This window comes from Physcomitrium patens, chromosome 20 (genome assembly GCF_059467195.1).
Source record: "Physcomitrium patens ecotype Gransden chromosome 20, ASM5946719v1, whole genome shotgun sequence".
Lineage (NCBI taxonomy): Eukaryota > Viridiplantae > Streptophyta > Bryopsida > Funariales > Funariaceae > Physcomitrium > Physcomitrium patens.
In genome coordinates this window covers 7,003,358-7,018,330 of record NC_143429.1, presented here as the reverse complement: position 1 = coordinate 7,018,330, position 14,973 = coordinate 7,003,358, and the positions used below count along the sequence as shown (strand labels likewise).

The 14,973-nt window shown below is 34.1% G+C and overlaps 2 protein-coding genes across 14 annotated transcripts; one reads left to right on the top strand and one right to left on the bottom strand.

Annotated features, from left to right (window-relative positions):
• The first annotated feature begins 2,156 nt into the window (after positions 1-2,156).
• On the top strand, positions 2,157-4,233 carry LOC112273701 (uncharacterized). The gene is made up of 2 exons (XM_024502787.3): positions 2,157-2,994; positions 3,383-4,233. The coding sequence occupies exons 1-2, from the start codon at positions 2,494-2,496 to the stop codon at positions 3,803-3,805; spliced, it is 924 nt and encodes a 307-aa protein (XP_024358555.1). The 5' UTR covers positions 2,157-2,493; the 3' UTR covers positions 3,806-4,233.
• Positions 4,234-8,931: 4,698 nt separating this feature from the next.
• LOC112273472 (splicing factor U2AF-associated protein 2) lies at positions 8,932-13,927 on the bottom strand. Of its 13 annotated transcripts, none has more exons than XM_090245417.1 (13): positions 13,793-13,927; positions 13,423-13,644; positions 12,697-13,304; positions 12,229-12,441; positions 11,686-11,778; positions 11,492-11,530; positions 11,219-11,308; positions 10,939-11,041; positions 10,505-10,585; positions 10,149-10,225; positions 9,918-9,998; positions 9,507-9,598; positions 8,932-9,285 (listed from the first exon to the last, which is right to left on the bottom strand). In XM_090245417.1, the coding sequence occupies exons 3-13, from the start codon at positions 13,003-13,005 to the stop codon at positions 9,162-9,164; spliced, it is 1,302 nt and encodes a 433-aa protein (XP_090101543.1). In that variant the 5' UTR covers positions 13,006-13,304; positions 13,423-13,644; positions 13,793-13,927; the 3' UTR covers positions 8,932-9,161. The 13 variants fall into 13 exon arrangements, with proteins under 13 accessions (XP_090101543.1, XP_090101546.1, XP_090101544.1 ...); XM_090245420.1 differs by having other exon boundaries at positions 12,697-13,043; XM_090245418.1 differs by having other exon boundaries at positions 13,423-13,624.
• Positions 13,928-14,973: the final 1,046 nt, after the last annotated feature.

The following is a 14,973-nucleotide window of genomic DNA, read 5'->3' as shown; positions in this document are numbered from 1 at the left end:
TTCAATGATGGGCTGTGAAACACAAATGTCGTTAATTACAACACAAAAAACATTTTCTTATTAAAGAATCACATTAAATTATAACTTTTAATTCAAAAAATGGGTAATTGTAAATTTAAAATCTTGCTCTAGAGGAAATAGTTTGCATTAAAAGAATGCACACTTAAAAAATGAAAGAATGAACAATAATTTTACTTAGAATTCACAAATTCTTACATGATAAATATTCTCTCATGTTTGGTAAATTTTTACATGCTTCTGCGCAATACATGTAGAATGAATCTAATTATTGGAAGCTGAAGCAAAAATAAATAAATAAATAAATTGGAATTTTGTTTTATTGTCATTTGATGCTCAAAATAATTCCTAGAGTTTTGTGGTTGCACAGTTAATAGAAGATAAAATTAAAGTAACACTAAATAGATGCTGAGTATATCAAGTGATACAATTTTTATACCAAGACAGTTAAATATGTAATTCTATTGTCTATATATTGTTGTGTTAGATGATGTCAAACAAGGTATTTCCTTTTCTTTTTATTTATATTTTTAGTTAGCAATAATGTTACCCTTAAATGAAAATCTACTAAATGTTTATATAGATCTATGCTTTTTTATTTTCAATATGTAGATTCTCCCAAATAATACTGAGTTAGATTTTACTTGTTAAATCTTACATAGATAGAGCATATATATGTTGATAGATACATGTGTGTATAGAGCATTTGTGTGTGTATATGTGATTTTCAAAAAAAAAAAAAAAACTTTCCATTTCAATTTTAATTTCTCAATAGTAAAATTCCAAAGTTTGTTAATAAACCTACCAAGGAATCAAAGAATATTTTTTTGACGAAGTATGTCATGTGTAAATTTATCACAGATAGTTATTGTATATCAGATTTCCACAAAATGTTTATGAATAATTATATATATATATATATATATATATATATATGTTGAAGTTCCATTTTTATATTTTTTAGAAATCCTGGTTTTCTGCTTTTGTTTATGCTTTTGTAATTTCTTTTTTCTTTTTCCAATTCAAAGTTTCACAGTATTGGAAATATTAATATCAATTCTTTTTTGGAAATCATCTTGTAAAGTTTATGTTATATTTGCAAGTAAATTTTGAATTGATTCAAATATAATATTGTTTCGGAATTTCCTATATTTAATTTTAAAAATTATTAATTGATTGTTTATTAGTTTTGTTAGATTTTGACATTGTCAGAACTAAAATTTCATTGTAGTCCCATATATTATTTAGTTTACTCCTGTATGTTTGTTCACTTGTGGAAATGGATGTTTTAGATACATATATATATATATATATATACAAAGCCCTACAAGGTTAAAAATAAACACAGCTTAAATATTCATAGAATCTAAACTTTAATTTTTATGCTTACAAATTGATATATTTTCTTTAAAAACGCAGGTAATTGCTAATATGAAATTACGGTAATGTTTTAGTTTGTTAATATAACTTTTATACCATTCACTTAATTTTGTAATTATTATTAAGTACATATATTTGTGATTTAATGACACTAGTGATAATCGTGGTAATTCTGAGTCTTTCGAACCCCATAATATTAATTTCACTCACTCACTTAATATCTATATCTATTCTTCTCATTCTACAAATATTTATGATTAATTCTTGGATTTTTAGATACTGTAGTTGGTTAAGAAAGATTTTCTCAGCGTGCAGATGTTCGTAGTATAAACACATGCAACATTAGAGAAAAAAACCCATTTTTGCACCTGAGCAATTTTATTTTCTAGCATATAAAAATGATTTTAGCACACAACTTTTTCTTCAATCATACGATATTTACAATCGTTGATGTTTAACTCGAACAAATACTGTTCAGTCATGCATTTGTTGAAAAGCTCTCGATAAAAATCCACCCACACTTGTGTCCAAAAAAGGAAATGATAGTATCTTGTGCCTGAGAATCTTTATGTTATTTTAAACCCAACTCCAAATAGTTATAATTTTTGTTTTTCCTCGCCTTCGGATATGGGACGAGCGCCCAGCGTCGTCGATCGGGGATCGGATCGGACCGCTCAGAGGTCTCTAGCATTTAGGGTTTTGGGGTTTCCTTGAATCGGCACCGTCGTGGTTTTCTCCACAATGTCGACGACCGATGGAGCTATGGTAGAATCTTTTTGACCTTCGATACACTCCCGGGTGAGTATCTACAGGGCGCGAGAATCGACGACCCCTGTCCCCAGCATATAACTGAGCTTCCGGAGGTTGCAGGGTGGGGAGGAGCTGCGAATTGAACAGCCAGGGCGTTAGGAAGAGGAAGAAGTAGAAGTAGGAGAAGGCGTGGTGGTGTTCTTGCTCGCTTTCGACGGAGGTTTAGCCAGCGGACGATGTGTTTGTGATTGGGAGTGAGGTACAGCAGGAGCAGCACAAACTCAAGGCGCGAGAGGAGGAGGAGGCCACGCAGCGAATTGCCCCTACATCTCGCTGCGGGCAGGAATGAGTACCGATTCCGAGTTCCCCCTTGCGACGCCTGTCGAGGACGTCGCGCCAGAGGTGATTGGGAATGGGGTTGGGGATGGTGAGAAGGAGGCCGCGCAGGCCGTGGAGGGTGCCGATGGTGGAAATGGAGATGAGGGTGGTAGTGTTACGGTTGTGAGCGAGACGACGGTGGTCGAGGAGGTTGTGGTGGCCGCCGGAGAGGACAGCGTAAAAGTAGATGAGACAGTGTCGGTGACCGAAGCGGTTACTGTGGTGAAGGAAGAAATGGAGACTGATGGGAACGGCGATGGTAGGAAGCGTATTCGGGATGAAGAAGAGAGCGACGGGGTGAAGAGGGTGAAGTCGGAGGATGGAGAGGCGGATGGGACGGTGGGGGATGAGAGCAAGCCTGTGGAGGCGAAGAAGCTCGGTCCGAAGGTTTTCGAGACCCCTGTCAAGATGTTCAGCTATTTCTACAACTTGCTCCATGATTGGCAATTTAATGTGAACGTGAACAAGGTAGGTTTTTCATGCTCATGAATGCTTTTGTTGTTCTTGCAATTTTCTATGAGACCGAGATATTTTATTAGTTGTTATTGTAGTTCTCTTGCAAGACTTGTGTGTGAAGACCTGGTGGGTTCCTGGTGAGGCCTGCGACATTGTACTGGTAGTGCACACCCCTAAAATCATTGGTTGGTCCTCAAAACGGTGAAATGGTGTGTTATAACGCAGCAATGACCATTGTGGAAAATTAAACTCAGGGTTTGAGAGTCCCAGTATCTAAACATTCTTCATCTCGATTGTTTAGTGGAACTCTTGAGTGTTTCAGTGATGTTTTGTGGATTTTTGGGAATGTGGCTATGGAAGATGTAGCACTCACATCATACGATTTGTGTAATTGTTTCAGTATGAGTATTTGGTTCTCAGTGAGCTCGTCGCTCAAGGCAACCCACAGAAGGTAGGAGATGGAATTGCTGCATTTCAAATCCGTAACCATCCTGAGTGGAAGAGCAGATGCTACTATCTAATTCGCAAAGATGGCTCCGAAGAAGATTTCAGTTATCGAAAGTGCGTCGACGCTTTAATGCCCCTGCCAGCTAATCTCTACAGGTCAAATGGTCAGTTAGACCTTGAGAAACTCTTCCCAGGACAGAGGAACCGCCACCGTGGAGAGCAGAGAGAACAGAATGGGGATAGCCGCGGAGGTGGTAGATGGGACAGAGGAGGTAGAGGAGGAGGAGGAGGAGGTCGTGGATACGGTGGGAGAGGTGGTGGAGGCAGGGGTGGGAGAGGAGGAGGGGGTCGCAGAGGTGGCCGTGGAAGATGGTAACCACTCATGTTATTCAATATGTATGTGCCCTGCATTCGGTGCGTACTGGCATGTGCCAAGTGCATGACTCAAAGAACCTCTTTGCAGCACATATTTGGCTCAATGAGAGAGAGTAGCACAACTTACGATCGATCTGCTCTAAATTTTTGATGAATAGTGAACTTTGGCTTGCGCCGTAACCAACACAGATGCTATATTGCCAGAAGTTGTAGTCTCGTGGCTGGAGATATGCACTGTTAGAAAAATACGTGAAAGGTTGCAGGTGTCGTGTCTATTTTGCGCATCTGCACCAATTGTGCGTAGCATGGTGCAACTGCCTAGTGCCAGCCTCCACTTGTAACCGCAAGGGAGCTCTTTGACATTGCACAAACACATTTTTTTGACAACTAATTGAGTGGCAAGGCAAATCCGTTTCTTTCTATTCGCAATCCTGGAAAGCATTCTGCATTATGTACTTGATAGTATGCTGGCTTTGTTGTATAACAGTGAGTCGTGAAGAAGTGTTTGTAAAGATAAATTGATTGTCATTCCGATATTCATCAGTTATCGGTCCAGATTTGCGAGTGCCCACTCTCATGTTTCTAAGAATAGTGTCAGTTCAACTTGATTCAATCAATTATGAGAAGCATAAAACTTCTTATTTTTTAATGGTCATGTAGAGCAGATCTTAACAAGGGGACTTTCATGACCTACATGCATTTTTCAGATAAAAAGCGAAGATGTATTACAGTTCATCTTTTTCTATTAGGGCCTTGAGACTAATTTTTCCAAGTATAAAGTCAACTTAGAAGGGCTGCTCAAGTTCAACAAATCAAAGGATTTAAAATTTGAGGCATTTCACCTTGTTCTACAATTATAAAGTCTTCCAATAGTTGACAGACTTTTAAAAAAAATGTATTATATTAGATGTACTAGATTTAATAATAAAAATTAAGTGAAAATAAAGCTGGTAAAGTCATTAGATAAGTTAAGTAACACTAGTTGATAATTACATACACACATACATATATAAGTGAAAAAATAAAAGTTAGTGTCTAATGATTTAAAATATTGTAATAACTAAGTAGAGGAAATTTTACCTATGTTGGCTATGTCATAATAGGATATGGGGGTTAGGAAACAAGTTACTAGTGTTGAGCCATAATTGTTGAAGTTACAAAGTCCACTAATTGTTTTAAGCAAAATTTGTTCTTAATTAGTGGAAGATGTTGAGACCCAATACCTACAATTTATTATTAAATAACATTAAATATGGAGTTTTTTATTTTTTATTTTAATAGTGGCAAGCATTTGCTTTCAATGACACATATTATTGTAAATGTATAAGTAAATTATTGGTGTTAGGTATATGCAAAGTTTTGACAAATTCTCATTATTAACAAGTTATGAGTAAGCAACATTTTTTCACCAAGTCAATCTAAAGTCTTGGCATGAGTGCTTTGACATGGCATGCGAAAGATGCTTTAAATGTTATTAATTGTACTAATAAAAAAATACAGATTAAGAAAAATTGCCAAACTTATTAAAATAAAAGTTGCAATTTTCAGCTAGTATTTTTAGAATATTTAGCAAAATTAATTTAAGGAAAATTAAAGGTTTTTACTCAAAGTAATATTTTAGATCTTTAAAGAATCATAGTACAACACTTTGCTAATCATTTCAAGCAATTTCAACCACTTTAAAAAATTGTAATAATTAGGACAAATAATTGATCAAACATAAACAAAAAATATTAGATTTTTTTTTTTTTTTTTTGGCTTTAGCGAATCTACTAATAGATCATATAATAAGATAATTTATTTAAAGAACTAAAAAATGGTAGAAAATACAATCCAAGAAGAAATACTCTAATTTTGATTTTAACTTCAAATATATTGTAGCTCATAACAATATAGAGATTAAATCGAAGAATAATATTTAACATAAAAGTAATAAAAATTAAAAATTAAATATAAAAACACAATTAATTTTTTTAAAAAAAGAATCATCTAAATATTTTCCAAAAAATTGATTATATTTTAACCTATTATATTCTATAATATTACTACTATTACTTCTAATAATGAATATTTAATTAAGGATTGTACATAATTATGAATAATATGTTTTATATTATATATTTTTTATTAAATAAATATTAATAAATGATATAACTTTAAAAAAATAATTATTTTTAATACTAAATTGGATTTATGGTAAATAAATTTAGTAGTGAGTTAGGTGGAATTGACATGTAAGGTAGGAAGAAGTTTAAATAAAATTCCTAACTCCTACTATAGTTGGTAGTTTGAGAATCTAAAGATGGTTATTTTAAAGTAAAAATTAATTTGAATAAAGAGCTTAAAATTTTTACATATAAAAACTAAAATCATAAGTGATTTTAAATACTTAATTCAATCAGATAAAAAATAATTTATTATTAATCTTTTAATCTGATTAATGTAATGAACATTAAACCATGATTGCTTTGGTAAAATAGAAATTAAAAAGTAAAACTTAAAAAAAACATAATATCTATTATAAAAAAAAAAAAAAAAAATTGAATACTTCAAAAATTATAAAAAGAAATAAATAGATTTATATACATAAAAAAATCTTACTTGGCTTTTTTAACTTATCTTCGTAATAAAGAAATGAAATAGTCTTCTAATTTATTATTAATAAGCTTTCTAAGTATATAATAGATAATACTAATAAGATCGAAGAGCTCAATAAACTATATAACTTTATACAATTATTATTTTTATTTTTAGATTGTACATATTCTATAGTAAGGTAAAAATAAAGACTAATACGTAAAATAAATGATAAGCATAATGAATTTGTGGTATAATTTTTTTTTGAATATACCATAATATATATATATCTTAATATTAAAATTATTAGTACATATATAATTTAAATATTTTTTTCTTTGAAAATTTAACATTTTAATTTACAAAGATTGATGATGCATAATGAAAAATGTTAGAATTTGTAGATATAATATACTATATTATTAATGACCAATATTTGTAAAAAAATAAGAATAGTAATTCGAATTAATAAATTATAAAATTTTATTTATTTTTATTTTAAATTAATAAATATATATTTTTATTTAATTAGAAATTTCTAAATTATTTTAATAATTATAAGATAACATTTTAGTTTATCTTATAACAAAAAAAATTATATATATATATATATATATATATATATATATATATATTTAATTTTTCATATAATTTAAAGTATTTTTTTAATAAAATAAGATAAAATAAGTATATTATTTAAATGATTATAAAATATTTAATGCCAACAACTTTATTAAGTTTTTGTTATGGATATATATATAAAAGACTTAGATAAAAAGTATTAAGTAGAAGATAAATATAGGTAGATTTGCTAATATCTTGTGGAAAAGCTTCTTAAAAACATTTATAGATGCAGATTTGATTTTATATGTGTTTGTTGTTGATTGATAGGTTAGAAACTTGGACAACAAGTTGACCACATATTGTATATGTTTGCAACTTGTATAAGTTGGCTATGTAGCACACATGTGGAAAACTTGTCTTGCAAGTTAGACATGTGTATCACAAGTTGGACATGTGTTGGAGGTCCAATAGAACATTGTTATGTAACTCCTAGTTAGATAATATATATGGAAGCAAGAGTGGATTTTTCTTCACCCTTGTCAACATTTTTTTTTTTTTTTTTTTTTTTTGTTTTGTTTTAATCTTGTTTTAATTTTTTTTAATCTTGTCTTTAGTCTTCTTGTTTTTGGCAATAGCCATTCTAATCTTGATCTTATACCATCTTTGAGTGACTATGTACTCTTTTTGAGTGACACAAGAATGTATTGATCTTTCAGTCCTTAGTGATTCATATTCTTGATAGTTTTGTGACATTAATGGATTCTACAAAAAATAAATATAATTAAATTAATCCATTTAATATATAGTCCAAATAATTTAATCACTATCCAATAATAATTATTTATTTTGTGCTACAAAAATTATTTATTGAAAAATAGAAGATTAAATGTTCATTTTTTTGTAGTTTTAATTTTACTAGCTAGTATAGCAAAAGATAATGCTTAAAAAAATAGAACCATAATTGGATGTTTCAAAATATACTTTGGAAATGTTCTAAAATTTTACAAATCAAACAACCATTCATATTATTACATTACTTCACTTGCAAAGTTGTTGACATGAATTGTAGAAATGGTACCAAATATAGCTTTAAAATTGATATACTTCAACTATGACATAAATATTTAGAGTGGCTTAAAAGCTGTCTATACAACCTTCTATTAAGAAAGAATTAAAAGAATTACATGCTATTGTTGTGTCAAATACATTAAACTTATAACATAGAAGTGTTATCCATAATTTTTCATGTGTTATGCAAAGAATTAAAAAAAAAAATGTTGCTACTTCTACCCTAATTTTTGCTACTGCCACCACAATTTGCCATCTATCACATACCACTTTGATTTTTTTTTAGTGCCATCCCAACTTTTCATCTATTACAAGCATGGTTTTTACTAATGCTATTACAACTTGCCTTAAACTTGAGTTATACACCATGAGGCACTCTTTTTAACCACCAAAATTGTTACCAAAGATGATTGTGCTAACTTATTACTCTGAATTATTTCCATCAACCTCCATTTGTGAAGAGAGGGGTGGATGGGTGACCAATATCATGAATGTATGAAATGAATGACAATAAGAATATTTGAAAGAATCATACCAAATCATTAGAGATTGTGCATCAAACATGTAGCATCCCACTTTTGTAGGAAATCCTGATTTTACATAAAATAAAACGTAAGTTTGTAAATGAAAACTTAGAAAAAACTTCAAAAAATATTGTGATATCATTGCATATTCTGCATTCTAGAATAATGTTTTGGTTTGGAATATAACTTTCAATATAATTGAACATTTAAATAATGTACAACTCATAAGATTTATATCATTAATAGCTTTTTGTGCATTTCATTAGTTAGCTCAGTTTAGTGTGTGAATTGGGATAAAATATTTAAATCATAGATTTAAGTAGGGAATTTTTAGACAAGATTTCTCAACAGGGCCAGCAAAGAAGAAGAAAAAGAAACAAAAAACAACATCCCATTCTCAACATAAATTGATTAGAAACAAAAGTGGTGCAAAAGGAGACACCATCGAGTTCATATTCACATCTGAACACAAGTCTAGAAATGGCGGGCTACTAAGACGGTTGATGCAATCTAAACGAGACCGGACTACAACGAACGAGTCCCACAGTAGATTATGAAAACTACATGCAATTTGGATGAAAGGCACCACAAGCAATCAGCCTCCAAGGCAGGTCTTGATATGTTCTAGTCGGCCTCAAGTTCACGTCCAAATTGTTCCAACCTTGATTCTTCCTCCGCAACATCCCGGACCAGAGCGTAATTTACAGTTCCTGGGTCTTCAAAAGCCTCGATTTGCTTTCCACCAAACCTTCATCCACGTAATATAACAATCAATGAGAAAATACAAGGATATGCTCTATAAAAAGTCCTAATATGTGCAAGGACAAATGGTAACAGTAAAAAAAAAGAAAAAAGAAATATTAAAAGCATTGCTGAAAGAACGATAGCAGCTATGCGGAAATACAGTCATGCGCACTCGCTTTGTTTGAATTCTACACGAGAATCGGGTAACAAGGAATGTACACTTACCAGCGACCGTTCATAATTTCAATGCACTTCAAGCCAGCTGTTTTGTCTTTAAACTTCACCATGACCACCCCCTCTGGATGATTCTCGTAAACCTGATTCGACAACCAATAGAACGCAGCTGGAAATTATTCCATGGAGACCAAGAAAATCAACCTCAAACACAAACCAAGTGATCGCTACATTCTGTCACTTGCCATCAAAGTGCACATTTGGTATTGATACATATGTGAAACATCACAAATAAACACCAAATATTTTCTTTTCCCACAAAACTTTCATGATTCGAAGCCAAGCTCTGGACTCTAGCCCGTTCAAACTACACTCAACCGCATGACGTCTATAACATAAACCGTGCCTGAACAAATTGAATCTCTCATAGATAAGATAGGTCCACAAGTATGAGGAGTTTACTCTTAGTCTCTCAATCGGTCCAATTTTGGTGCATTCAGTCATCACATCCTCCTCCACCTCAGGCAACAAACTTGGATCAGCCTGTACAAAATCAGGGGTCCCAAAGCGCCTGTTAAAATATGGTTAAAGACGAGGTCATTCAAAACAGTCTATTATTCTTTGGTAAGCGCGGTGCGAAGTAGAATTTAATAGCTTCTAATAACAACATAAGATGGACGTTAGCTTGTTCACCAGGAGCTCTGAGCGTGTGAACATGTGCTTGAGAATCACAGTCATGGGTTCCAATTTCTTCTTGTCATCAAAACCTCCTGAAGCGCACATGAAAACAGAAATCAGTAAGCAAAGTTGTCTCATGATGAATTCGAGATATTTGGTTCACCCTGGAACAACGATAACGATGGTTTCATCATCATCCATCCAAGTCTCCCTTCTTGATTGGCAAGAGAAAACCGATATAATCAAATTACAATTAATGAGAAGAAGAGGATGCAACCATCTCCAATCAATGCATTTAAGCAGGCTGGAGTGCATTGCAATACGGACTCTAGCACCATGAATGAGGAAAGAATGGAGTAAATTGTAAATACCCCAGCCAAGTGCCTTTTGTTCCTGTTGTTTCAGCTTCTTTTTCTTTTGTTTATTTTGCTGCTTCTTCATGAATACTTCCCCTGCACAAAATCATCGGCCTGACTGATAACTCGAATTCAACATAGCACAAATAGAATCTAAATTAATTCGAAACATACATATAAGAGTATTACCCAGAACAAATTTCAAATCAAGAGAGAGGAGTCAGCTTCGGTGCTAACATATAGCAAGAAAAACAACACATTAATAACAACACCCATTACCAAGTTGTGAGGGACTTCTGGCTCGCAATACATATACATTGTTAAAGGCTCGGTGAGTATGCTCAGTAATTTACCGATTTCAAAATTATGACTACTATAGGAAGTGCAGAAACGACTATGAACAAGAGTTGGACAAACTTCGGGACTATGAAAAACACAAAACAACGTACCCTTTTGCTCAAACTTCGCTCGAGTCACAGACATGATTGGGCCAACCCCAGGTCTCAAAGATGTTCCATCAAGAATACTCAGTGCTAAGTCTACTGATGGCTCCTGTTTGCATGAACCCCCTAAAAAGCATGAGCAAAAATACAAAATTGGAGGCAACAATCGATACAGCAGAGATCATATTTAGGGCCCATCTTAAAATCATTGTTCGAATTGCTGAACGGTTGCACTTCCAGGATAACCATGTCTATACACTAGAATAGGGCATTAAAAGGGTCTCACCTTGAGATATGTGACTAGGCCGTCACCTTTCTGTTTTCCTGTAGCTTTATCAACATAAAGTTTAATTCGCGGTTTCCTAGTGTCAGGATCCTGCCACCAGTAAATGAGCACATCAACTTAGAGAAAAAAATCACAACAACAAAGAATAAATCCATCAAAACACAATTTTTCTGCTCGGAAGGTCAAGGTTACAATGTAACAACTAAAATAATATTACAGATAGAAAAGCCTCAAACAGGATAGGTCCACAGAAAATCAAGGATATGAACTAACCTCCTTGATAACGCCACATTTGGAGAAAACTTCAACGACCTGCAGAAAAACAACAAAGAATAATTAAGAAGCCAACGAACAGGTTGAACATCTAGTAGAAAAGCACGTGATCACGTTACAAACAAATCTTGTAAGATCCAACTTAACAAGGATCACGGACGAAGGTCGTAGATGAGATTTCAACAAGAAAGTACCTCATCCATAGTTGCATCTTCAGGGAGGCCATCAATATACACGTGCGTATTGACCTTGAGATCAAACCAGGCTTCCGGTTCCTTTTGTGCTTCCTGAGTATCATGACAAATTACTCACTAAATGAGCAACTGTTGAAATACTAATTTGCGTATTCTTATTCCTGGCTCCAAAACTTAAGGCAACGTGAAAACTACATGCAAACAACTATCCTTTTCCCACAGACTTAACGCTAGGACGAGTAAGAATAAATAAAGTTAGAGCCATCTTGACGAACGACAAAAACCCAGCCACACATTTCTAAAGTTGTAATCTGCACGATTTCGGAACTTGCTTGCGAGCAGAGTAAATCAGAATCTAATAAAGAAAGCTTCTTTGTTTCATTAGAGATGTGAGAAAACATCACTAAACACTACATGGAGGACCAATGTCAGGACGCAATTAAACAGCACAAATACTGCACAGCAGCTAATAATGCCTTCTCACGCCACAAGAAAGTCCATCAAAAGGCTGGTGATTCAGATGCCTTAATGCGAATGAAGTACCTTCTTAACTGCCTCTTTGGTATCGTCAACTTTCCGCTTACCACCAGTTTTAAGGTCCACTGTCTTGGCAGGAATATTTGCTACTTCGTCTTCGACGTCATCATCAGTTTGCAGTATACTAGGTATCACAGCAGGAAGCTCTGGAAATACTTCTTCCTCTTGTACGAATGTCATATCATCTGCTCCATAAGCAGGTAGCTCATGAATGTTCTCCTGCACAATCCAAACTGTTACCAACCATAACTATGAAAAAAGACAAAACTTTAACAGATTATCATGACCAGTTCCGGCTACAATACACTGAAGACGTGGTGAATAACAAAGAAATTTCATGAGCCTGCGTGTTCTCCTTGATTCTAATGTGACTCGCTGAAGTGACTCTTTAAAAATTGTTTGAGAGCAATAATCGTGGAAAGAACACATGTAGCTCAACTAGAATGCAATACTAAGGGATTAAATAGAACCTACTTGTGGGATCCAGGCATGACGACCATGGTCCCATCTGTATACAGTCCCATCATCGTCAGTAAACTCTTGCTCGTTTTCTGGAGCGCTTGCTTCTTCTGCTTGCTCCACCGCGGCCACAACTGGCTCTTCTGTAAACTCAACCTGCTTCCGAAAATCCTTGTGATATCTGTGTGACTTGCCAGCTTTCATGGCCTCCGCCTCTTCCTCAGCAAGTCGTATCTCCTCTTGCCATCGTAAGTAGTCATCATCCACATCTGCTGTAGCTGCTGCTTGGCCATTTGCGCCCACGTCTTCCCCGTTCTGCGCCATCACTGGAATTGGGCCAGGACCTCCAGTATTTTCTGACGCTAAAAACAAAAAAAGATGAGCGGGTTGTCAAAAGGTTTGGAACTGCGTAACCACAAAGGTGCGCAACAACCAGTAATTTTCCACGATTACGAGACGTAGATACAGGTGTATTTTTCCCCTTGAATAGCCTCTGGAAAGGATGCATACTCCTCAGTTGGCTCAGCACCTAGCGATAGAATGCATGCAAGCACATAGATCCCAGTAACACAAACTCCCAAACCGAGAGGTAGCCATGTCCGCAACAAGCAATCCTCGCTCGCCTGCGTTCCCACTCACCACAACCTTCACGACTTCCTGAGCCGTTCAGAAACGCAGGAGAACATACAATCAGGAAAAGAAAAGAAAAGAGAAAAGAGAAAAGAAAACTCCATCACTCACAACAACGATTGCAGAGGTCTTGTAAACGATATCAATTTCCCAACACCATTCCTGTTGCGCCCGTCATGTCCGCTCAACTCCCTCACAATGACGCTGGCTACATGATTCCCTACTCCGCCCAGTTCTCGCTCCAGCGAGACAACAAGTTTTGAAACGGATACGAGTCACACATACATGTCCATGGCAACTACTTGCACTTCACCTGCACGCGAAATGGCGATTCTGCATCACGAAGATCGATGAGCACGGATGGCACGCTGGTTCAGGGGACTAATAGTGAGCAGATCGAGGCGTTATTATCGCCACAAAATTCTAGATCATCAGCTAATCCAAGAGCCTAAACTACTAGAAATTGGAAACAGATAGAAACCTTAGAATTCACAGTCACTCACGCTGCCTCAGGCTCTCCCGAACACAGCCATATTGGGAATCGAACTGGAAGATGAGGTTATTCTCGTTAGGTTTTGGGCTCTGCGCAGAGAAAAGCAGAGCTCGGGGAGAGCCAAACCCAAACCCTAGTTTCAGCTCGACATCCCCACAAGATTTCACTCTCCTCTACAAGCATCTACGTTCTCATCTTCCGGGAACGCGTGCGCATATCATCTCCCGCGTTCATCCTCCTCGACTGTAATGGATGAAACACCCCATCCTCTTCCACTCTTCTGTTAATATTTTCAATTGTTACTTTTAATTAAATTTTTTCTTGAAATTTGTGACTATAAAATGTGATTTTAAATTTAATATAATTTAAATATTCTCAAATAATTTTAAAAAATTATTTTCTTAAAATAAAATATAAAATTTAGGAGGCAATTGAACATATGAAAATAATTCTTTTTGTCTTTTGGTATTTCTTTGTGTGTGCAAGTGTTAAATATTTATTTGATATATCATTTAATATTAATATTTAATATTATCGATATTTTAACCATATAATAAAAAAATCAAAGTAAAGTAAAATATAACTTGAAATAATATAAAAGGGATAAAATTTTTAAATTTATCATCTTCATATGTTCATATATTTTAATATACAATGCATAGAAGTTTTGTAGTGTAGTATATATACACATGCTCTCTTCTTATATATATATATATATATATATATATACAATATTACCTCTTGTAAGTTTTATGATTGATTTACCTCCCGAAATATAACTTATAGGAGATTAAAACATACTAGGTGTAACCAAAAGCATGAATATGCTCATGTGTCTATTTATTGCTAGTCCAAGCTTAGATGATCAAGCTTATATTGATGCAACGATGTTTGTTATGTGTGCCTACATTGTGATTTATGATTTTTGGAATGTGTTCAATATGGATGAAATGAGATTGTTTGATAGTATGGTGCCAAACCAAACCATCACTCAACAAAAAAAATTCAACTACAAGAAAGAAACTACATATATTACCATTGCATTCACAATTAATGCTGATATAATCTACAAATTTCCACCATTTTTTTATTAGCCATGTCTACAAGTCCCGTTTCTTCAACTATTATACATGCAAATAACGAAGCATGGATGATTGAGGTTTTATTTT

Coding starts and splice junctions, on each gene's coding strand:
- LOC112273701 (XM_024502787.3), top strand. CDS start 2,494: ATGAGTACCGATTCCGAGTTCCCCCTTGCGACGCCTGTCGAGGACGTC. Junction 2,995..3,382: donor TTAATGTGAACGTGAACAAG/GTAGGTTTTTCA, acceptor TAATTGTTTCAG/TATGAGTATTTGGTTCTCAG.
- LOC112273472 (XM_090245415.1), bottom strand. CDS start 13,005: ATGGCGCAGAACGGGGAAGACGTGGGCGCAAATGGCCAAGCAGCAGCT. Junction 11,531..11,685: donor AAGATGCAACTATGGATGAG/GTACTTTCTTGT, acceptor GTTTTTCTGCAG/GTCGTTGAAGTTTTCTCCAA. Junction 9,999..10,148: donor TCACACGCTCAGAGCTCCTG/GTGAACAAGCTA, acceptor GATTTTGTACAG/GCTGATCCAAGTTTGTTGCC.